A 25,306-nucleotide genomic window follows, 5' to 3' on the forward strand; every position below is an offset into this window, starting at 1 on the left:
ACTACCATCAGGGCAAGAAGCAAGTTTTCTACTCTTAGCCTGCTCAAACTCTAGTTTGGACTGATTAATAACTGCTTTACAATTGTTGCGAGCTTTGGTGTAGGCAGAAAATGAAACTGAAGAATTAGAAACAAGCCAATTATGATATGCAACTTTCTTCTCTTGAACAGCCTTAGCACATTTATTGTTTAAATAAAGGACGAGATTTTAAAGTGGAGTGTGGGATAAAGGATTCCATTCCTGCAAGAATAATTTCACTGCCACGATCTGAGCAAACTTTGACATCAGAAGTTTTGAAACAGTAATCGAACCAGGGAAAAGAAGAAAAGAAGTCTCGCAGGTCATCCCATTTTGCATTCTTGTAATGCCAAAAAAAGCGAGGTTGGGAACAGCCATGAGATAAAGGTTCCATTGGAGAAGAGACAATCACCAAGTTGTGATTTGAAGTGCCTAAAGGACCTCTCACTTCGACCATGTACTTAGAAGGGTTGTGGGTAGCCAGGTAGAAAGGAGCAGCAGTGCGTAGCACACGCTTCTTGATTAGACCGGGGTTCGAGCCCGTCACCACCAAATATGGAAGATGCGGAAAGGTCAGGAATGACTACCACATTCACGGAGCAATATGGCCGTAGTTGCTAATGCTCCTAAAAACCAAATAACAAGAAGGGTTGTTTGTGAGAAAAAGATCAAGCGTATTGGCTGTATGATTATGATTGTCTGGTATTCTTATAGGTAAATGAACAATCTGTGCTAGGTCATTAGTAATTGCAAAAGCCCCAGCATCTCGACCTGCTGGGTCGGTGTGACTAGAAAACGGAAGCCAGCTGGAGTTGTAAACATTAAAATCACCAAGGAAAATTACCTCACTATTAGGAAAGTTGGACTGGAGAAAGTCAAGTTGCAAAGAGAGGAAGTCAAAGAGCTCCAAGTGATTAGTGGAGTTGGTTTGTTTGTTATTTGGTTTTTAGGAGCATTAGCAACTAAAGCCATATTGCTCCGGGAATATGCGGTGGTTATTCCGACCTTTCTGCATCCTCCGTATTTAGTGGTGATGGGCTCGAATCCCGGTCTAATCAAGAAGCGTGTGTTACGCACTGCTACTCCTTCCCGCCTGGCTACAGAGGCGCCGATAGTGGATTTGGGAGAACGGTAGAGACAACAGATGAATTTGACACAATGAGGTAGAGAGATTTTAAGCCAGAGAAGATCAAAGAGAGAAGATTCCAAATTGCTAAGTCTCTGACAGGGAATATCAGAACGGACATAAGCACACCTTTGAGGCGAAAGGAATCATACAGAGAATAATTTGGGTATCTGAGATGAGCAGTAGTTGAATCAACCAATAACTGAAATTCTGTCAGAAAAAGTACATGGGGTTTGGAAGACTGCAAGTGGAAATGGACATCGTTGAGATTAGAATTGAGACCACGTATATTTGTGAAATGAATTAGGAAGTCCTTGGGAGGTTTAGATCTTTTTGCAGATAAGCTTGCTCTATTAGTTTGACAATTCATGGTGTATTCAATAGTAAGAAAAAGTGGGTGGGACATGCTGTATGAAGTAATGAAATTTTTGGATATGGCGTACATGTGGTAAGAATATACCCAGATCCTTGACATAACGTGGCCTCGACAATGCTCCCCGCATACACACTACTCGGATTCCATCCAGTCCCTATATGGCAGAGTAGAGGTAGCAAGATTATACACTAGCTGATACGGAAGCCTCCTAGAGAGTTACCAATAGGTTTGGTCCGGTGTACTATTTAGCGGCCGGCCTGCGAACACCGTTTTAGAGCTGTACCCTCGAAATGTAAGGAATATTGGATCTCGCGACGACATTCATCATAACCTCAAAAGTTATCAATCACTGCATGATGGAAGAGATGGGTATGGTTGGCCGGACCTTAGCTCTAGAGACTAAACATGGGTCCCACCCCTTCAAGCCTCCAATAAGCAAAGTGTTGGTATTTCACCGGTTGATGAGAGTCATCTACCACCTAGTACTGCCTGGTAACATAGAGGGGCGGCGTTCCTCCATGTGGTGTGGGCGCCACACCTCGACCCCTGCTTACGTTGGTTCACACATGGGTGGTCACCCACCATGTACTTGTGCATGGAGGTTATATCCTGGATTACTAACAGTCCCACCATTGTGAAGGTGCAAGGAGAGGATCTGTCTGTCACAGACCGTCCGGACTTCACCGAAATTGGGTCCACTTGACTTGAGTGTCACCCGAATATCAGTTCCATCAGCGTTTTAGACTCCCAGGTAGCAAGTACAGCTTGTTTGGCATATCTGAGAGAATATCTGTGACAACCTCAAGGACTATGCTGACTTAGTACCATCTCAACAGCTACCCAATTCCAGCTGAGGTTTTCTAGACTGTTATCTGCCTCCAGTTCAAATAAAAATCCTTTTTCTGTCTCTTAGAGTAGATTGCCTGTGATGGTGCTGAAGCACAATTTGTAACAGATGCCATATATATTTGAATTACCTCAAAACACATTGCATATCTGAAAATAATGTTCCTCTGAATACAAGTCAAATATATACCAAAATGCATACCTCTAAAATACAACTCTAGGAATAGCTGCAATATAGAAAATGTAACCTGCTTAAGATTAACAAATTTGATCTTTGGTAATCTTAAGACATATACACACACTTAAATGCTTTCAGTCATTAGAAATGTGTCCGTTTTTGATGTGAAAACATCTTTGGTGGCACCCACTAAATTTTTCGGACTGAGGTAAAACTGATTGATAACGAAAACGCAAGATGGAAATTATGCATATGACGTCACATCTTAAACGCAGTCACTAACATTGATTCAATAGTAAGTAGCGAGCATGAGCATAAAACGTTACATCGCTCAAACCAAATATTTCAGACTGAAATAAAACCAATTGTTAACGAAAATGCAAGACGGAAATGAGTACGTCACTTCCTAAATGACGTTAACTCAGTCACTAACGTTGATTCGATAGAGTAAGTAGCAGGCATAAGCATAAAATATTACACCATTCATAACTTCGATTTTAGCTGTTTGATTTTAAAAATTTAAACAGTTCTGATTTTCATCAAAGATGTTTTCACATAAACTAAAACACCTTTCATGCGTACAGGGTACACATGCCGATTTTTTGAAATCATTGCTAAACTGAACCTCTATTTGAATATAATTGCAATTAACTATTTTCTATGTAATACATCTAGATATACACATGAACACTTGAAAACATACCTTTTGTAAGACTGGAGAGCTCTTTCTAAATTCCCACTAACCTCAAATATTTGAGCCAATAACTTATGGGCTGGTGCATGATGTTCTCTGACAGTGAGAAAACCAGCCAAATACCTAAAAATGAGAAATGTGAAAAGTAAAGGAAGTGCATCTTTAATATTTCTGTTCTTCCTATACCATTATAATTAATTCTTTTGGTTCCTTATAACTGAATTTGTTCCTTTGACCTTATAGCTGAATATTCAATTTGATCAATTTTTAAAATAGCATGGGATTTTATAGGAGAACTGTTTTATTACTATAATATTTTTTTGCAATTTTTCGATTTGTCAAGGTATTCACCCTAAAGTTCGATACACTTATCATATTTAATCTGCAAAGAGTTTAATCCTTCCAAAAAAAATAAAAAATTCTTCGGGTTGGGCAGTAAACCAGTCTTACATGGATGCTCTTAGCTGTCCACCTCTAAACTGAGTTCCATGAAGATGAGACTTGAGGTTTCTGAAAAAATAAGTCACTTGGCCAGATCCAAGATATATAGGGGTAGTTTAATTGCTCAAATTCACATTCATGAATCTTTGTCTGTGTAACCCAAGCTTTGTACACAGGTGCACTGTCATGGAGAAGCAAAATCATAGGATTTTGCTTCTCTAAGCAAAATCCAAAATCCTGTGCTCATCTTTTTCCTTCAACTTTTAACATTAATAAGGCTGGCATAATATTCCCTGATTATTACAGTTTTAGGCGAAAGATACTTTACAACAATCCTTTTGCATCCCAACAAATTTTCAAAATGATGGTTATTGAAACTTTTTTGGGGATTTGAGATCCCTTGTGCTTCCACTAAATGTTTTCTAATTTGAACTCAGGATCATAAAAATGTAGCCAAGTTTCATCACCAACCAGGATAAAAATATATCTGCATTAGAAAGAATTAATTTTCAATTCTCTTTTGATGACTCCACCCTCTGATGTTTGTTATGAATGGAAAGGTTCTGGAACCCATCTTACACAAACTTTGGACATTTTCCAATGCTGGTGTATTATTGTTAATACTGCTGCTATGGAAAATGCTAAATACTGTTTTTCAAGATCAGACTTTAATTATTTTCTTTTCTAAAATTTTTTCTTCAACAATGGCAAATGTTTCAGAATTGATTGTTTCAGGTGACCAACCAGACTTCAGATCATCCTCAATTCACTCCCACTCTGCAAAATGCCAGCAAACAGTAGCATAACTGGATGATATTTCTCCAAAAACTAGTCATTCTTTAATGAATTTCTTTAGCATTTGTGATCTCTTTGGTCAAAAATTTGATTGCTGAAAGATGCTCATTTTGCTGGATATTCATTCTTCTTCTTCCACCTACTATCGTAAAAAATAAATTTTAGAAACTGCAAAAGAAACTGGCATGCAGTATTTTTCATGTTATTTAATAAGTCATTCAGCTATCAAAATAAAAATAATTTATTCGAAAAAATTCGTTATAGAGAAATTTTGTTATACAGAGAATATCTTTTTTATTAGAAATTATCTAATTAGAAAAATGAAAATGAATCTACACTTATTTTTAATGTATTTTATTTCAAAAACATACTTATGTAAATTACGTTTACGCAATTTTCGCCGGTAAGTATCACAAATTAAAAAAAAAAAAAAATCTGTAATTTTCATTTGCACAGTACAATTAAAAAATTGTCTGATTCTCAAAGAAAACCTCACATTTGTTCAGAGCATTAAAAACATTATCAGGAACATTTTCACAAAACTGTAGACCCATACGAACCGGCGCCTCCGTAGCCAGGTGGGAAAGAGCAGCAGTGCGTAGCACACGCTTCTTGATTAGACCGGGGTTCGAGACCGTCACCACCAAATACGGAAGATGAGGAAAGGTCTGGGAATGACCACCGCATATCCCGGAGCAATATGACCTTAGTTGCTAATGCTCCTAAAAAAAAACAACCAACAACCAACCAACCCATACGAACTGTTAATCAAGTGTTAATCATTTCTTCGCGAGTTGGTTTTTCTATGGGTTGTTCTGATGCATCATCGTTAATTTCTTTGTGATCATGGTCGCGTTTAACGCTGTTCAGCAGTATTTCATCTTCATTTGGATGTTCTGCTGTTATCTACATAAACATAACTATCCAGTGTTATTTCATTTTCTATGTTTCCGGACGATTCTAATAATGTCCAAAAGTTTTTCCATTGTGAAAGGGGCAGTTCATCTAGTTCGTCTAGTCGTTGTTCGACTTCTGTATTCAATGCAAATCCCGCTTTCGAAAAACAATTTTGAATAGTGTATTCAGTGACATCGTTTGTCCAAACTTTTGCCAGTTCAGAGATGCAATCTCTAAGGTTAATTGTAACCTCCAAGTTTCTATTTTCTGATAACGCATTGATAACCTTCATTATTTATTCTCTTTCGATAATGAAATTTAAAATTTTTAATAACGCCTTGGTCCATTACGTTTGGTGGTAAAAATAACTTCGCACTTTTAAGTTTGGCAGAAATACTGGCAGGATGTGCCAGACAGTTGTCAGTTACCAACACGATTTTCCTTTTTTCTTTTGTTATATGCTTGTCTAGTTTTAATATCCATTCTTCAAAAATATCACTTGTCATCCATGCTTTTTTATTAAAGGTGTAGTCAACTTCCAAAGATTTTGTGCCTCTAAATCATCTTGGGTTTTTTGATATTCCGACGACTAAAAGTCTTATTTTTTCTCTTCTTGTCATATTTGCTCCAACTAACACAGTGATTCTTTCTTTGCTTTGTTTTCTGCCAAAACATTTATCATCCTTAAAAGCAAGTGTTCTATTCAGTAAACATTTAAAGAATAAATCCATTTCGCCAGCATTAAAAACATCCTTACGCTCATATTCTTCCAAAATCTTGTTTAAGGTATTGTTCCTCCAAATGTTGCAATCTTCTTCGCTTACATTAACACTTTCTCCACAAATAACCTTTTCCACAATTCTGTGGTGCTTCTTTAATTTATCTAGCCACCCAGTGCTCGCATTAAATTCTGTATGTCCAAAGGATTGTGCAAATTTCAGAGCTTGTTGCTTAATTATTAGGCCCGATATTGGGATATTCTTTTCACGTATCATTTGCACACATTTTAGAACAGCTTTATGAACATCTTCGTATATACACAACTTAATTCGCTTCTTGTCTGCTCCTCCTTTAATTGCATTTAAAATTGATTCTCAATTTTTTTTAAATCGTAGATAAACCGCTCGCAGTTTATCTACGATTAAAATCGTAGATAGGCGAGCGGAATCCAAAGAAATGGATTTTTGGAGACGCTCAGCAGGAACTTCTAGAAGAGACAGAAAATGGAATGAAGACATAAGGGAAAAAATGGAAGTGAAAAAGACTATTATTGACACCATCAAAGAAAAGTGTCTAACGTGGTACGGACATGTAAAACAGATGCAAGAAAACAGATATCCAAAGGCTATTCTGGAATGGATACCTCCTGGAAGAAGGAGAAGAGAAAGACCTAGGAGGACATGGATGGATGGAGTACGGGAGTGCATGACAGCCCGAGGCTTAACCGATCAAGACACCTTGAACCGCACTTTATGGCGGGAAAAAATTCCTAACAAGAAATAACTTGTAGGCTGAGGAAACCCATTGTAAATGGAAACACTCCTCTTGAAGCTGATGATAAACTGCTTGCAGATATGCCATATTTCTTTGCAACATCTTTTTTCTTAAAACCTTGGTCAATATCATAACAATCTTTGCTTTATCATTAATACTTAAACACTTTCTCTTCGACATTGTTTTCGCAATTGTAAAAATTATTGGACTTTAAAATTGTAAAATTAATTGTAAATTGTAATGTTAATTGTAAAATTTAAAATTAAAATTGTAAAAATTACTGCAGCTTTTGCCAATACATACACCGCAAACTTTGCTGCGCTGGCCATATAGTGAATTGTTTGTACAGGTACCGCCTACTCAATGACCGCTTGCCAATTCAACAGTATCACTCCCTTTGAAGAAATATGGCCTGTAGGAGTATATAGTGGTCATCATTGGGTGTTGTTTTTCGTGGACGACCATCACGCAGCGCCTCCATAGCCAGGTGGGAAGGAGCAGCAGTGCATAGCACACGCTTCTTGATTAGACCGGGGTTCGAGCCCATTACCACCAAATACGGAGGATGCAGAAAGGTCAGGTAATGACCGGAGCAATATGGCCTTAGTTGCTAATGCTCCTAAAAAACCAAATAACAACGACCACCACTGGTCCTTCAAACAGCTGTATCTGTCATTCTGAGGGCTAACCACGCATGTTAGACGATGCTATAGGTGATACTGAACTCTACAGCCACACTCCTCGCACTTCGAGCTTTCCAATTATTCGACCCCGGGTAAAGTCATCCTGGTGTTGTCTACTGGCTATTTTGTTGTCTGTAGCACTGTATGAAACCAATCGAACGTCTGTAACAATCGTGTTCACCATTCAGTAATTTGCACATAACTGCTGAATTGCTGCTTTTATCTGTTTATGTGAGCCCTCTCATCATGATTCAAATTTTTGCATGGCACCAGCTTTCTACTGAACAGCCACAGTTATGCGAATCGCCACAGGCTGTTTCGTTTGATTTTGTGGTTGTAACCTTTATAAATAGTGATGGTCCTTAAGTTTTGCACACCAGTGTATAAACATAAATTAGCATACCTCACCAATTGGTTGTCCTTCTTTGAACGACTTCCAGAAACTGAAAAGGATTCAGAGAGCATTAGTATTAGTGCAGCCATATACTGCTAGGAAACCAGAAGCTTCTGCTGCGGTGGCAAAAACAAATAAATAATAAAAATTTTAAAAAAAAACGAAAAATGTATATAACAACCTGTTTCTCTCCCCACGTAGGCAACCATCCAACTGATCTCTGAATTTTCCTGGCTGCCAGCCTCAACCACCCACAGAGGTTAACTCAATCCAGCAATTAACAACTTACTGGCTAAAAAAAAAAAAACTTCCTAAAGTCGTGTCCAAATCTGTTCTCAGCCTTTTAGTTACGATCAAAGTGTCCAAATCTCTTTCCCTGTAGGTTGAATTTATGTCCTCTAGTTTTGGAATCTTTTATAACAGTGAAAAATTTTGCCTTCATTCATTTTACTATCCCTCTCAGAACCTTCTAGACCAAAATCAGCAATACCCCTGCCCCCACAAACAAGGTGCCTGATTGCCAAGCCTTTTTGCAAAATGCCTTACACTTTGAATTTGGTACCTGTGCACAAATCTACCACTTCGACTCCTTTACAGAGATTTTCAAAATCTGGAACTCCTCTCTAACCTCCTCTGACTTAAAATTTCTCTAACTCATTCTGCCAAATTCTAACTTGGCCTCCCAACAGTGCTATCAATCAGATATATTTATTTACTTTCCTAATGGCAAGATAATTTTCTTTGGTAATTTTAATGTTCACAACTCCAGCTGGCTTCATTTTTCTAGTTAAGTTGATCCAGTTGGTCAAAATGCCTCAGCATTTTGACCAACTGGGTCAGCTAACAGCTTTATGCAGTTTTATCATTTAAACCTAACAATCCTAACCACACACACATTTGATTTCCATCTATTCTAATTATATCTTTCCTGGATGCAGTTATTCCTGAAAAAATCTCAGATAAGAGAATCCCTGACTTAAAATTTCTAAAATACCTATAATATTTCTTAATATCCTATATATTCTATTTAATATTCTATTTTTATTTGATTTAAATTCAAACCACTGATTTAAATTCAAAATGAGGAGACAGATCCTCTACAAGAGAAAATCACAATGTTAGCATTTGTTCAATTTTACAAATATTAGTTTGTCTCCATTACACAAGTTGTCTGTCCAACAATCCTATTGTCTCAAGTTTCAAGACAATAGGATTCCCTTAATGTTTTTTATATGATGTAAATACTCACAAATTAGATGATATCACAGGGCTTAAAATGCAAGAGCAATTGGAAGGTAGTGACATCTTTCTTCATCAGTTCCAAGATGAAGAAAGATGTTGCAGTAGTTAAAGGTACAGGTTTTAATTTCAGAAGATGGGACTTTGACAGTTTAAGGCATTTACAGATAGCAACATATATATGCCTTACATATATATATATATATAGCATCTATTAATTGGGCAGATTGCAAAGTAAAGGTGAATAGACTTGAATTATGGAATACTTTTAAAGCAAAAATCACAGAAGCCATGAATGCATACATACCATTAAGAAAATATTGCAGGAGAAGGATCCTGAAATAGATTAATGCAGAGCTGGCCAGTCAAACTGAGCAGAAAAAGAAAGCGTGAGACAGATACAAAGCAATGAATAGTACTAGAGTCTACAACAGCTACAAGTTGATTTGTAATAGTAACACAGATAAAAGTAGAGAAGCCAAGTCTGCATGAGGAAGCACCAGCCAAGGCAGCAAAGAACAGGGACAAGAAATTTTCATGTATGTGAATACAAGGAAGAAAAAAGTGAATCAGATTGGACCCTTGTGCACTGGCTGTGGGAAAGTCTTAGAAAAGCCAGCTGATGTTGCAGATAAATTGAACATGTGTCTTTACTGAAGAAAGACCCTTCCTGCTGAGAAGAGGCCATGAAAGTGAGGCTGAGTCATATGAAATTAGTGATTTTGAAAATACAGGTGACTGTTTATTAGAAAAACTTTCAAGCATAGAGGCAAGTAAGGCTCCTAGAGCTGATGACATATACCCAGTAATTTTGAGGAAGGTCACCAGGGAGTGCACTGAAAGGTTGAAGTTAATTGTGGGGCATCTTTGGATTGGAGAAGTGCCAATGTATCACCAATACATAAAGGTGTTTCTAAGAGCGAAGTGGGTAACTACAGACCAGTTAGTCAGACTTCAATTGTAGAGAAAATTATAGAAACAATGATTAAGAGTGCAATCAGGGAACATTTAGATAGATATGGAATTCTAAATAACACAGTTTTCTTAAAGGAAAATCATCTTTAACTAATTAGTAAGCTGGATGTAGAGAACAATTTTGACATAGTTTATTTGGATTTTAGCAAGGTGTTTGACTTGGTCCCTCAAAAGAGGCTGAAACATGTTGGTATTACTAGAAAAATTCTATGATGAATTGCTGGGTGGCTGCAGGGCAGAAAGCAGAAGGTTGTGATAGCATCATATATATATGCCTTACATATATATATATATAGCATCTATTAATTGTGATTAATGGGTGGCTGCAGAGCAGAAAGCAGAAGGTTGTGATAGCATCATATATGTATGCCTTACATATATATATATAGCATCTATTAATTGGGCAGATTGCAAAGTAAAAGTGAATAGACTTGAATTATGGAATACTTTTAAAGCAAAAATCACAGAAGCCATGAATGCATACATACCATTAAGAAAATATTGCAAGAGAAGGATCCTGAAATAGATGAATGCAGAGCTGGCCAGAAGTGGGGTCACCCAATATAATATAAATAGAAGTAGGGTCACCCAAGAAGGATCTGTTCTTGGACTACTGCTGTTTCTGATTTTCATAAACAACATCGACAATGGGATAAAAGGCTTGATGTCAAAATTTGCACATGACATAAAGCTTGGTAGAGTAGTTAATGATCAGTACCAAGCCATGTCCCTTCGGGATAACTTGAATGGGCTGCAAGAATGGTCAGGAAACTGGCAGCTATTTTAATGCAGCAAAATGCAAGGCCTTACACTTTATTATTATTATAAGCCAAATGGTGCAAGGTAGCCTGAGGCTTATGCTGCATCAGCCAAAAAAAAATTCTGAGTTACCCTGTGTGTGTGTGAGAGAGAGAGAGAGAGAGAGAGAGAGAGAGAGAGAGAGAGAGAGAGAGAGAGGAATCACCAAGAAAGAGAAGAATGATGATATCCGGCTTAAGGACCCTGAGTGTGCCAAGCCCATACTCACCACATGTGAGCCCCTGGGGTTACTTGGGGAATAACAATCCCAAAATAAATTATATACTTGAGATTGAATTAAAAACAGTAGAGGAAGAAAGGGATCTGGGAGTTATAATATGGACAGATATGAAGTTTTCTCAGCAGTGTAAACAGGTAGCCAGGAAAGTCCATGATGTTCTATCAATGATTTATCAAACATTATGCTTTGAAGATATGGAGGTCATAGTCCCACTGTATAAGGCAACTGTAAGGCCATATTTGGAATACTGTGCAGTATGGAGACCTTATCTGAAGGAAGATAACGAGCTTCTTGAAAGGCTCCAAATACATGTAACTCATGTTGAGATCAGCAAATGGGTGACCATATGAAGAAAGACTGAATATGTGGGCTACAGACGTTGGCAACAAGGCACCTCAGAGGTGACCAGATTGAAATTTACAAAGCTCCAAGAGGGATTAGTAAAATGAACAAAGGCAGAATTTTCACTGTTATAGAGAATTCCAGAACTGGTGGGCATAAATTCAAATTACAGGGGAAGAGATTTAGACTAGATTGTAGGAAGTTTTCTTTTAACCAACAAGTCTTTGATCGCTGGAACAGGTTGCCTTCACAGGTAGTCAAGGCTGATAGTTTGAATAAATTCAAAGGACAAATGGATAGTTACCAATGTGAGGAGATAAGCAAATAATTTGTATTTTCTTATCTACTTTTTTCTTTTTCAGCCAGTGCAGCAAAAGCCTTTTGCTTCCTTGCACTGTATGGCTATTACTACTCCATTTTTAAATGAGGAAGATAGGGAAAATAAAGGAAACAGAACATAAGTTCCAAGAGTAACTATATAGTTATTCTCAGCTAAATCCTGCTGTTTATAAAAAATTTAATGTTCTGAATTGAGAGAATATACTGCAGAAAGAGAACACAGTGGCTCAATGATCCATACTATGGAAATGAGTGGACTAAGTTTTCTTGATATATCTGTATATTTCTTGACATATATAATGCATGCTCATTATATATGTCACATTTTTTAATTAAATGCTTGTAAACTTAACATCTGCCCATTATAACAGTGGCTTTGTTATATCTGTTCTCGTTATAGCTGAGTTCAATGGTATACAAATGTAGCACTTTTCCATCTTGATATTCTCAACAGTTGTGCCTTCAGTAAGTTGTTACTCATTGAAAGCACTACACTGGGATAACTTCTGGATCTTATTCAAAATACAAATTAGTATCTTAACCAAAGTTTATGGCTTTGCTAAAATGAGAATGACCATCTGTTGGTCACTCTCATTAGAGAAAAGCATATGATAAAACAAGTGTTAAAGTAAATTTCAGGTTTCTTTTATATTATATTATGTAATTCAAACTCAATTTTTTCTAAAAAACATTAACAGAAGTTCCACTATACGGATTTCAAATAATTTATCATATGGAGGAATAAAAAAAAATTCTGTTGATTAATTTATATCAAGTGAGTAAAAGAATATAATACACTGACTTACTTTTTAGCTGCCTCATACTCCCTAACTTGAAAATACAATCTTGCAAAATTATATCCTTTAAGGTGCCTCTAAACAAAAGAAATTTATTTAATACAGCTGGATGGAAATTTAATAAATATGAGTTAGTAAAATGAAAAACAATTTCAATTGTTAAATTTAAAAGTATACACTACATGGGTGTAAATTTAGGGATTGGTACTAATGCCTCTACTGAACAGAGGCATGCTGGCACTGTTTTGTATGTGCAGGGAGCGATACAGAGCAGCAGAAACATGGCATTCATAGTGATGGACAAATTAAAGCTAGCACAATGTAGTGTTATTCATTTTATTCAAGTTGAGGGAATTTGTGCAATAAATATTCCTGGCTTGTGGAAATGGTGTATGAGCATGTCAAAAGAGGAGACTATTTTTAATGGGATGGGATACATTTAAATAGAAGGGATGAGTATATTTGCTGATGCTATTGAGACAGCATTAGGTTCAATATGTTTCTACTAGGATATATAGAAGCCTGAGAGCAAGGTGTCAAAGATTACAAGGCCTGCTGTGAATCACCATGCAACAAGCAAATACATGAGTTGTGATAGGATTACTAAAAGAGCTTGGGTGCTTGCTTTTAGTAATTCTAGAAGCATAGGCAAATCCAGAAATTTTTTTCTGGGGGAGGAAGTAACAAGTTCTAATGTCAGTTATGATAGTCTAGCCCAGTGGTTTCAACTTTTTTTTTTAATAATGGCACCCCCTAAGTAATTTATTTTATTTTGTGGCACCTCTACTCAATTTTCTGCCTGTTATGTCCAATTCTGTGTGGGGGCGGAAGGGGGGTTGCATGTGTGCATCTAATATTAAAAAAATGTTATATGATAGTTATTACAATAATATAGCTATAAACAAAATTACAATTTATAATACAAATTATATATATATATAATTTTATTCTTTATATAGAGGTACTAAATAAACAATTAGATCACCACAAAATTAAAAAAGATACCGTACACCGTTTTATAATGAGATAAATGTATAAATTTTAAAAAAATAATAATAAGTTTAAGTAACTTAAACCCAAATTACGTGGCACCACTGGAACGTTGTTGCGGCATCCTGGTTGAAACCACTGGTCTAGCCTGTTGTTTTTATGATGTTTCTAATTCTAATTTGGGGGAAAGACATGTCCTCCCCTCCCCTAAATCTGCTTATGAGCTAGAAGTAGTGTAAACAAAAAAAAACTAATGCCAGGAGTACAATAGGCAAATCTGAAGTACTAGATAACTCAACAAATACAGGCATAGTTGGGATAACAGAAACATGGTGCCACTCAAATATAAGCAAAGAGGAATTTTAATAGCGAGTGTGTACAGGATGGACAAGGATGAAAGATGAGGGAAAAGGGATGATGCTCTTGGGTTAAGAAACACCTAGATAACGTTGGTGGCCTGTGTAATGTTGAATCACCTTGGTGAGACATTAAGCACAGGGAAAACTGAAATGAGAATTGGGGTCTACTACAAGCCAAATGACTGTGATGAGTACAACAAACTAGATAGGCAGGTGAAGTGAAGCAATAGATCAGAATGCCTTATAATTGGGGACTTTTAACTTTACAGATACTTATTGGAACGTCTGCACTATCAAAGTGAACTGTTCATACCAGATATGTTTTAGTATTTTATGAATTATTATGCATGTTTTCTATACCACCATGTAAAATGAGGCAACAAGAGAAACCAATATTCTTTATCTGATTATCAGCAGTGACTCATCATGCATAAGAATATACACAAGGAACCATTAAGTGGCAGTGATCATGATATACACTGCTCAACAAAATCAACAGAACACGTATAAAATGTGGTGTAACTTGTGCAGCTTGCAATGAAGTGAGCCAAACTTTGGTATGGTAGAGTACCTTACAATAATGATGAAATGAAAAGACAGTGAGAAACTTCGGACAGGTATAAGAGACATTTATTGGAATTGTATAACTACCACCAAAAAGGTGACATTACAGAAGTCGATCCAAGATGCTCGAAAATATGGTCACATAACATCAGTATGGAGTATGATCCCCTACAACGGCTAAACAAGCCTTACAGTGGCGAACCATGCTCAATATAAGGGTATCTATAAGATTCTGTGGCAACAAATCCAAAATCCCATTCTTCCATCAGCTCACCAAGTAAACAAGGAATTGGCTGTCAGCATCACAATGTCAAAGGTGATCACACACATGTTCTATTGGATTTGAGTCTGGTGATCATGCTGGCCATGGCAGTCATTGGATATCTTCAGTTTCATGATATGCCTCCATCACTTGAACTCTATATGCAATGGTGTTTAAATGCATGAAAAGAAAATCTGGCCAAATGTACCCCTAAAAAGTCATACATAGGGTTTTAGGTTCTGTTCTTGGTGTCCCTGCACAGTTGCGGTACTCCTATCAAAATCAAGAAGAGGGGGTGCAGCCAATGATCATTACCCCACCCCACACAAGCACACCTCCACCATAAGTGTCCCTTTCTCTGAAGGATGGTACAGCATTCCTCATTGTCTCCAGATGATATAAGGCAGTGTTAGGTGGGTCAGAAAACTGTTAGCTTGGGGGGGGGGGGATACACAGACTAAAAGGTTAACAGTGGCTGCACACAAAGGCAAAAGTGATTCTTGCAATGCTTCTATTAGAATTACCCTAACACAGACCAAGTAAATACATGGTCTGTGTTAGGGTAACTAAGAGTAGGAACAGGTGCATGTATACTTACACGTACACCAATACTAGGAATATGGTTAATAAATTTTATGAGCTTGAAATGCTGGTCAAGACATCAAAGGCAGATATTGTTGGGATATCAGAGACATGGTATCACACAGATATAAGCAGTGAAGAATTGGAATTTGGGGAATACAATGTGTACAAAAAGGATAGACAGGACAGGAAGGGAGGAGGGGTTATGCTGTTAGTTAAGAAATGCATAAAATCTAAGGAAGTGCATCCAGTTGATGTTGCTGGACAATGCAGTGTTGAGTCTGTTTGATGCGAAATAAGCACTGGCAAAGGGAAAATGAGAGTAGGTGTGTGTTATAGGCCTAATGAATCTGATAAGTATAATGAGCAATTGTGCAGAGAAACAGAGTGGGCCAGTAAATCAGAATGTCTTATAATGTTCCAGATATTGACTGGAACTTTTGGGTTGTAAATCGCACACTAGCAAGACTTTTGTGGATTTATGGGATGACTGTTTTCTTCATCAACATGTTCGAGAGGCAACCAGAGGGAGTAATACTCCTGATCTGATTATCAGCAGTGATTATTCATGCATTAAGAATTTGCAGATAAAGGAACCACTGGGTGACAGTGATCACAATGTACTAATGTGGGAATTACTTAAAGATGTAACTACCACTGAGACTAAAGGAAGGGCTTTTGTTTCGTAAAGGTGACTACAGAGGTCTAAGACAGTTTTTAAATTCTGTACAGTGGGATCAACTGATGACGTTACCAATGTTGAATTCTAAATAGGAATCCTTCAGGGACTTAATTTTGGAGGCTACTAGGCTTTTCATTCCAACTAAGAAATACTGTTCGAAGTTTGGGCCTAAATGGATGTCAGATGAATTAATGAGGTGCACGGCAGAGAAGAAGAATGTATGGGATACATATAAAGTATCAAGTGACACAGAAGCCTATGGCTATATAAACTAGTCTGTAATCATGTCACAAAGGAGGTTAGGCAAGCGAAGGCAGATTACAAGAAATCTTTGGCAATGGATGCAAAGAAAAACAGCAAAGAGTTCTTTACTTATGTAAACTCTAGAAGGAAAGGGATGAAAAGGGAAGATTGGACCACTTAACATAGATGGGGTGACTACTGATGACCATGCTCAGGTAGCTGATAAAATGAATGAGTATTTTTCATCTACATTCACACATGAGGAGTCATTCAATGAGGGGAGTGCCAGAAGTTTATCAAATGCTAACAGGGAGCTAAGTGATTTTGTAATAACTGAGAGCAAAGTGGAGGAGAAATTGTTGAAGTTAAACATAAGGAAGGCACCTGGGGTGGACAGGATCTATCCAGTTATATTAATGGAGGCAACAAAGGAAGTAAGCAAATCCTAACTGGGGACCTTCCCTGGACTCAGGGAAGGTCCCCATGAACTGGAGGTGTGCAAATTTATCACCAATTCAAAAAGGAGGTTAAAAAGGTAACAAGTAACTACAGACCTGTTAGTTTAACTTGTATTCCGGGGGAAAATAATAGAATCACTGGTTAAACAAGCATTGTGGATCATCTAGACAAGACTACAGTAATAGTTAAAACACAGCATGGGTTTGTTAAAGGGAGGTCTTGTCTGACCAAGTTGATTGGTTACTATGATGTGATCACAAAGGAACTGAATGCCAAAAATAATTTTGATATCATATACTTGGATTTCAGGAAAGCTTTTGATACTGCTGCACATGGAAGACTGCTGGACAAATTGGAGAGGTATGGCATTAAGGGTAAGTCGCTACAATAAAGGGATGGTTGAGTGGGAGACGACAGAGAGTGGTAATCAATGGACAATGCTCTTCGTGGACAAATGTTATTAGTGGAGTTCCCCAGGGTTTCGGTGTTGAGCCCATTGTGTTTTGTGTATATTTATCAATGATATTGATGAAAGTAAATCAGGTTTAATGCCCAATTTGCAGATGATACAAAGGTTGCCAGGGTTGTTAATGACAGTAAAGACAGTATGCTACTCCAACTGGATCTAGATAAGTTGGGAAAATGGGCTGAGAAGTGGCAATTCAAGTTTAACATTGACAAATGCAAAGTGCTGCATATGGGTAGCAATAACCAGAGAGAAACATACCAACTGTGTGGTACTACACTCGAGGAGGTGGAAAGTGAAAAAGACCTGGGTGTAATTGTGCAGTCAAATATGAAGTTTGCTGAGCAGTGCAGACAGGCGGCCAGGGTAGATCATGGAGTCTTGTCAATGATATATAGGAATTTTGCTAGCAGGAACAGGGAGGTGATTATCCCATTATACAAGACAATGGTCCGGCCACCCCTAGAGTACTGTGTACAGGTCTGGAGGCCACATTTTAGGAAGGATGTAGATTTGCTAGGAAGAGTACAAAGAAGGGCAACAAGATTGGTGAGGGGAACAAAGGGTTGCCTTACCAAAAAAGGCTTCAGTTCTGCAAACTGCGGCACCTGGAGAGTAGGTACCTGCGAGGTGATCTGATTGAGGTGTATAAGGGCTTGAATGGGTTGAGCAAGCTGAATGCTGATGGGATTCTTCCTCTTGCTCAGACTAAGAATCTGAGGGGGCACAGTTTCAAATTAAGGAAAGCTAGTTGTAGTATAGATGTGTGGAAATTTGCTTTAGCCAGTGGGTAGTTGATTGGTGGAATAGGCTTCCATCTTTTGTTGTGGAAGCTAATAGCCTAAATAAATTTAAGGTTGAGCTGGACAGGCATTTGGAACGAATGGAGGGATGAAATGGGAGGGTTGTTTTTTTTTTTTTTTTTTGACTGATGCTACATAAGCTTGCTTTCTTGCATCGCTTGCCTCTACTAATGCTAATGAAATAACTTTTAGAATCTGCTTGTAGTCTAAACGGGACTCGTCAGAGAACAGAACTGTACCTACCCCATTTATCAGGGCTCCAAGTCACACGTTCATGGTACCAGTTTCCACAAACTCTGCAGTGGTTTGGAGTTTAAAGTGTCTAACCACACCCATCTCCATGTTGCTTTCATTGTTGTGTGAAACAGAACACTGTTGAGGCCAGAGATTTAAAAGTGTGTCAGTAATGTACATGTATAGTGTACCATTGTTCATCTGGCCTTTTAGCCGTTTTGCCTCACCGCTGTCCACTATAGGAGAGGTTGATGTGGTTGCACAGTTGCTGCAACCCTATGTGTCACCAATAAGCGAAATCCAATTTTCCACCCCAAAATATTTTGATTAAAAAATAAAATAAAGTGTAACTAATTATTATTAATTTATTGAAAAAGAAAAGAATTAACAACATATCTCACATATAATATAATGAACCAACAAACAAAATTAAAAAAATCATTCTGAAATTCTGGAAACAAACTCTAAATTCTAAATCACAATAATCGTACCCACAATAACAAAATAAAAGGAAAATTATTAATGTTAAAAAAATTATGCAGATTTATGTTTCCTTGCCTTAAGCTGTACAAATTTATTAATTATTTGATTTATGTTTATTTGTTCCAAAAGATCATTTTCTATTGAAATTATTGCCAAATTAGAGTCGTTGTTGAGACATCATCGCTTGTAAATAATTTTTGATTAAATTTTAAACTCCATTCACTTGAGGCAAGGAAACTGGCAAAGTTAGAAAAATTCTTAATACAACCGCTACATTTGGAAAACTATCTGGAAAATTGATTTTAAAAATATATTGTAAAATCAATTTTAAAAATATATTGTAAAAATTCAAATGGAATAATATTGTCTTTAATATATTTTGACGTACTCTAAGTTCTTCAGATAATGCTAAACCAATATCGTATTAATTATGATCAATGTCACTTAACTTAATATGTAAATGATTTAATAAATCGTCATCTGACCATTTTTTTTTAATTCAGAAATGCAGGTCAACCATCACTAATCCGGTTCCACCGCCAATTCAGATATAATTTCAAATTTCCCTGGTCAGTGCACTGACCTGCCGCTACTGTTTTGGTGGCACTGGTTGCAGCATCAGCTGTTGGTGCGGACTCGTAAACATTAGCAAGCCATTCCTACTTGTTTTTCTGCATTTATTATTATAATCTGCTCACATTTACCCCCAGCCATGGTTCCAATGCATAAAGGAAGAGCCTCTCGTGGTGTAAAATGCAAACACCATACATTGTCCACAATTGATAAAGTTGAACTTCTGAAAAAACTCGACAGCGTATGTCTGTGAGCAGTTAAACTCTGCTTAGTTGAAATTCCAGCAATTTCTCTCAGTTCCTCTTATTTTAGTAATTTTCTTTTTAGATTTTTTTTTTTACAACACACTTGTACAAACTTGAGGAAAAACAACATAATATGATGAATAATATTGCGCTAACATTGCACTAACGAACTTGTTTTCAAATTCGTTAGTGCACTGTACTATAAATTTTTCAAAATCACTAACAATACTGACAAACTTATTGTGACATTTGAGTTTATTTTATCGCAATTAGCTTTATTGCATGTGCACAACCTAAATTTATTTAGGTTGTGCGCATGCAATAAACTAATCACAAACAACCTTCGTATGTATGCCGTAATAGCAACACAGATGTGTCCGACACAGCTTCTCGAGAAATTAAATAACCTACTAGGCCACATATGTGAGACAAAAAAAAACAGCTCTTTTTTTGATATATTAAGCAAAAAAACGACAACACTGACATTACAATATTTATTTTAGAATTATTAATCAAATTATTTGCTAAATATTTTTTGGCCCCTGGGGAATTTTTTTCTTAAACTAGCTTGGCAGTCAAGGATGAGGTGGTTGGCTGTTGGGTAAACTGCATGTGCTAATCTAACCACTGGTGATCCGGCAAACTCAATAATCTGGCACCCACAGGTCCCAACACTGCCTGATTAGTGACGGTCAACCTGTATTATAAAACATTTTAAATATTTCTACATGTTCTTTCATATTTGTAAACCTTTCAGTTAACGAGAAAATTGTTGTGCCCATAATTTGAAAGAGAAAAAATTATTTTGAAATTTTGTTGCGGATCCTGAAATTCGAAGTTTGCAGATGATGCAAAGGTTGGTAGGGTTGTTAATGATAGCAATGACAGTATGCCACTGCAACAGGATCTAGAGAAGTTGGGCAATGGGCTGAGAAGTGGCAACTGAAACACTGGCAAATGCAAAGTACAGTATTGCATACGGGTAGAAGTAACCCCAGAGAAACGTACCAACTGCATGGTACGGTGTTCTGTCACTCAGGGTGGTAAGAGAATGAAAAACAGCTGGGGGATAATTGTGCAGTCAGACGAAGTTTTCTCAGCAGTGCAGACAGGCTGCCAGAGCAGCTCATAGGGTTTTGTCAATGATATAGAGGAATTTTGCTAGTAGGGAGAAGGAGCTGATTATTACTTTGTATAAGGCAGGGGTGGCCAACAAGTCGATCGCGATCTACCAGTCGATTGCGGCTTTAATTTTGGTCAATCACGACGAATTTTAAATATATATAAAAAATAGATTAGTCAAAATCTAAATGTTGTTATTATTATTATGAGCCCCACTGCATACACTTATTACAAATCCGTTGAACTGCATGACTACTCTTGTCGCTGCACAGCCGTTAGGCTTGTCTAGTGAAAATTCACGCAGTTACATTGCAGAGAGCATAGCGTATGTGTCGAATTATTATTCAGCTTACTTAATATTAATAACTGGACAGTGCTTATCTTTAATTTAATACCCTTTGATTTAAAATGAATACTATGAAAAGGAGTAAAACATATCATTTTCATCAAGAGTGAGAACTAGAATTCTTTTTTGTAATGATAAAAGAAACATGTTTTTTGATTTGCAATCTTCCATGGCTATACCCAAAAAAGGAAATTTAGAAAGGCACCGCAACGCACTCCATGGTAAATACCAATCGGATTTTCTGAACTTCGGATTTTCTCGGATTTTCTAATAGTGACCTTAGAAAAAATAAATTAAAAGAACTTAAATCCAGATTATTCGCACAACAAAATTTCTTCATGACACCTAACTTACAATCTACAGCAGTAACTGTAGCATAATTTAAAGTGATTCATCTTCTTGCAAAAAAATGCAAACCATTTTCTGATGGTCAATTCATCAAAGATACATTTTTAGTAATAACAGATTCTCTTTTTGAAAATTTTAAGAACAAAAATGAAAAGTGCTCTTCAAGATCTGCAATTATCTCGAAATACTGTGACGCGACGCATCAAAAAAATGAGTAAAGGTGTGAGTGAACAATTGCGTGCTCATATTGCTAATTGTGTGTCCTTTTCTTCACAACTGGATGAATCTACAGACATCAGTGATACAACTCAATTGCTCGTTTTTGTTCATATGGTTTTTGATGATGTTGCCACTAGAGAAGAACTGCTGGGTACGGTTTTTAAAAGAACTAGAGGTCTTGATATATTTAACGCATTCAAAAATTTTATCGAAAAAATTAAATTACCACTATTTAAGCTCGTATCAATAACAACAGATGGAGCTAAAGCAATGATGGGGTATCTTAACGGATTCATCGCATTGTGCCAAAAGGATGATGAATTCCCAGATTTTTTGAGTTACCACAGTGCCATCCACCAACAAGTGTTAGCCAGAAAAAGATTAAATACTAAAAGTGTTATGGACATAGCTTTCTAAATCATGAATTCCAATCAGAGGACAATCTCTTCAAAGGAGACTTTTCAAAATGCATCTCGATGAAAATGAATAAGATATGTTATTACACACACATGTGAGGTGGCTAAGTCGGAGTAAGTTTCTACAGAGATTTCGAAATTTGCTGAATGAAATTAAAAAATTTTGTTGATCAAAGGGGAGACGATTATCAGTAGCTACAAGATATGGAGTGGTTGTGTGAACTGACTTTTTTGGCAGATTTTACCAGTAAATTAGGTGATCTGAATTTGGAATTACAAGGAAAAAATAAAAATGTGGGTGACATGATTAGTAGTATTTCTGCATATAAATATCAATTTTTGGCAATGGCTAAGGATCTCAAAGAAAAAAAATTTGATCATTTTGCAAATATGCAAGATCATTTGATGAATATAAAACACCATTATGCCTGGCATTTGTGGATTATGAAAAGGCATTTAGCATTAGCATTAGTAGAGGCATATGATGCAAGAAAGCAAGCTTATTCAGCATTTGACTCCATACAGCATGAGGCAATGTTTCGGGCACTGGAAAGACAAGGCATAGATACCCCATATATTATGATTTTGAAGAAAATATATGAGAATGCTACCTCCTTTATTAGACTAGACAAAGACAGTAGTAAATTTAAAATTGAGAAAGGAGTTCGACAAGGGGAAGACTATCTCCAAAGTTGTTTACTGCTGCTCTTGAGGAAGCTTTCAGAAGATTAGACTGGTCGCAGAAAGGAGTCAATGTGAATGGAGAGTACCTAAACCATTTACGGTTTGCAGATGACACTGTGGTCATAAGCCACGATCCCAAAGAATTAGAGGAAAATCTTAATCAGTTATGCACAGTTCGTAAGGATTTTGGACTAAAGATGAATATGGCTAAAACAAAAGTAATGATGAACATGTATGCCACAGAAAGGGATATAATGATTGAAGGAGCAGTAACTGAAAAGGTGGAGTCATACTTATCTGGGACAAGTCATTAGTGGCTAGAAGTCAAGAGAAGGATAAATTGTGGATGGATAGCATTCAGGAAATATAGTCACATACTGAGGAGCAATATCCCAATTTGTGTGAAACGTAAAATAATGAACCAATGTATACTACCCACCATGACTTATGGAAGTGAAACTTGGGCACTCACCAAAAGAATGGAAGAGAAGCTGAGAACTGCACAGTGAAGAATGGAACGAATTATGAATTATATTGGGAATCAGACTGTTAGATAAGAAGAGAAATGCATGGATTAGACAGCAAACTCAAGTAAAGGACATTCTTATCAAAACTAAAGAACTAAAATGGTCTTGGGCAGGACACATCTCGAAGACATGATGACAGATGGACTAAGAGAATAACAGAATGGTACCCCAAGAGGAGCTAGAAGAAAACCTGGAAGACAACAACGGAGATGGACAGATGAAATTCATGAGTTTGTGGGTAGTAAATGGATGGCCATTGCACAAAACAGAAGGAACTGGAAGGTTGCTGGAGAGGCCTTCACCCTGCATTGGATTGAAAATGGGTGATGATGAAGATCAATTGCAAAAAATCCTGTGTTTGAATTTAATAGTGAGAAATGTTTCTGAAATTGAGAAAGTTGTGAATGATTTTGAAACTAGATTCAGTGATTTTAAAACAATTGAAGACATTTTTCAATATATTTCTTATCCATTTAATGTCGACTTAGATACGAAACAAATTGCAGAAAAAAAATCTCTGAGATTTTTCAATGGAGAAAATATTACTTGAAAATGAAATTATTACATTGCGAAACTTTATCTTCTTAAAAGCCAGATCACAGAAAAAGACTTTTGGAAATATGTTTTCCAAGAAAAGTACCCAAATGTAAAAAATTGGAGTGAACTTCTAAATTCCTGTTTCAATTCCACATATCTATGTGAATCGACCTTTTCATATTTGAAACAAACAAAGACGATGAACCGCTCTACTCTTACGGAATTGCATACATAAGATTCTTTACGGTTCGCCTTATTACAGTATATCCTCAATTTTGAAAGCTTGGCAGATGTCATGAAGACACGAACTTCACACAAATTTAAAATTTATATACGTATGAATTTAAAATAAGCTTTCTGAATTGTATTAAATTTTAAAATTTATAAGCAACGTTTTTCAATATGTGTTGATTAAATTTTTAACCATGTGCAATGAAATTCTTGAGAGGTAGATTGCAGCACATTTAAGAAAAAAAGTAGATCGCATCACAAATTAAGTTGGCCACCCCTGGTATAAGGCAATGGTCAGGCCATGCCTTGAGTACTGCATACAGGTCTGGAGAATGAGTACAGAGAAGGGCAACAAACTGGTGAGGAGAACAAAGGGGTGCTCTTACTAAGAAAGGCTACAAATTGCAGTGTCCGGAGATTAGGCACCTGCGAGGTGATCTGATTGAGGTGTATAAGGCCTTGAGTGGGTTGGCCAGGCTCAATTCTGATGGGAGTCTTCCTCTTGCTCAGATTACAAACCTGAGAGGGCATTAATTCTTATTGAGAAAGGACAATTGTAGAATGGATGCTCGGAAATTTGCCTTTAGTACTGTAGCAAACCTGAGAGGGCATTAATTCTTATTGAGAAAGGACAATTGTAGAATGGATGCTCGGAAATTTGCCTTTAGTAGTACTGCTGGAACAAACTTCCATCTGTCGTTGTGGAAGTTGATGGCTCAAATCAATAATATAGCAATGCCTTAATTTATTAGTACTAATCTCATCTCATGAGATGAGTACTGATAAATTAAGCCATTGCTATATTATGATTTGAGTAATTAATACGGTACTTTAAGGTTTACTATAAATTTTTCATTGGAAGTTGATATCTTAAATAAATTCGAGGAAGAACCAGACAAACGTTTAGAGTGAATGGTTGTGTGAAATGGAAATTTTTTTTGGCTCGTGCTATACACACTTGCTTTCTTGCATCATATACCTCTACTAATGCAAATGCTTCATCTCTACTTTCACAATTGAAATGGCTTTTTCACTTTTTCCTTAAGCGCTTACTTCTGGAAACAAAGCTTCTTCAATGCCAATGATAGCAGCCATATTATTAGCTGAATCAAGAAATTTTTGGACTGCTTTCTTTAAAATATTCCCTGATATTTTGTAGGCATTTAAAAGCTTCGTGTATATCAGAATCCTTTTTTTTTTTTTTTTTTGGGAGCATTTTACTTACTGGATTAATTTTATTTTTGTCTTCAGTGATTAT

General features: G+C 36.7%; 1 protein-coding gene across 2 annotated transcripts in view; it reads right to left on the minus strand.

Annotated features, from left to right (window-relative positions):
* Window positions 1–25,306, minus strand: part of LOC150083174 (E3 SUMO-protein ligase RanBP2-like) — a 621,501-nt gene that overhangs the window by 589,844 nt on the left and 6,351 nt on the right. For both annotated transcript variants that reach the window (XM_090377889.1, XM_090377888.1), the window contains exons 2-3: window positions 12,683–12,750; window positions 3,248–3,361 (exon numbers count right to left, since the gene is read on the minus strand). In XM_090377889.1, the coding sequence (XP_090234015.1) occupies window positions 3,248–3,361; window positions 12,683–12,750 (182 nt within the window). The remainder of the gene's footprint in view (window positions 1–3,247; window positions 3,362–12,682; window positions 12,751–25,306) is intronic.

Source organism: Mastigoproctus giganteus, chromosome 7, assembly GCF_048544385.1.
Source record: "Mastigoproctus giganteus isolate SK-2022 chromosome 7, ASM4854438v1, whole genome shotgun sequence".
Taxonomy (NCBI): domain Eukaryota; kingdom Metazoa; phylum Arthropoda; class Arachnida; order Uropygi; family Thelyphonidae; genus Mastigoproctus; species Mastigoproctus giganteus.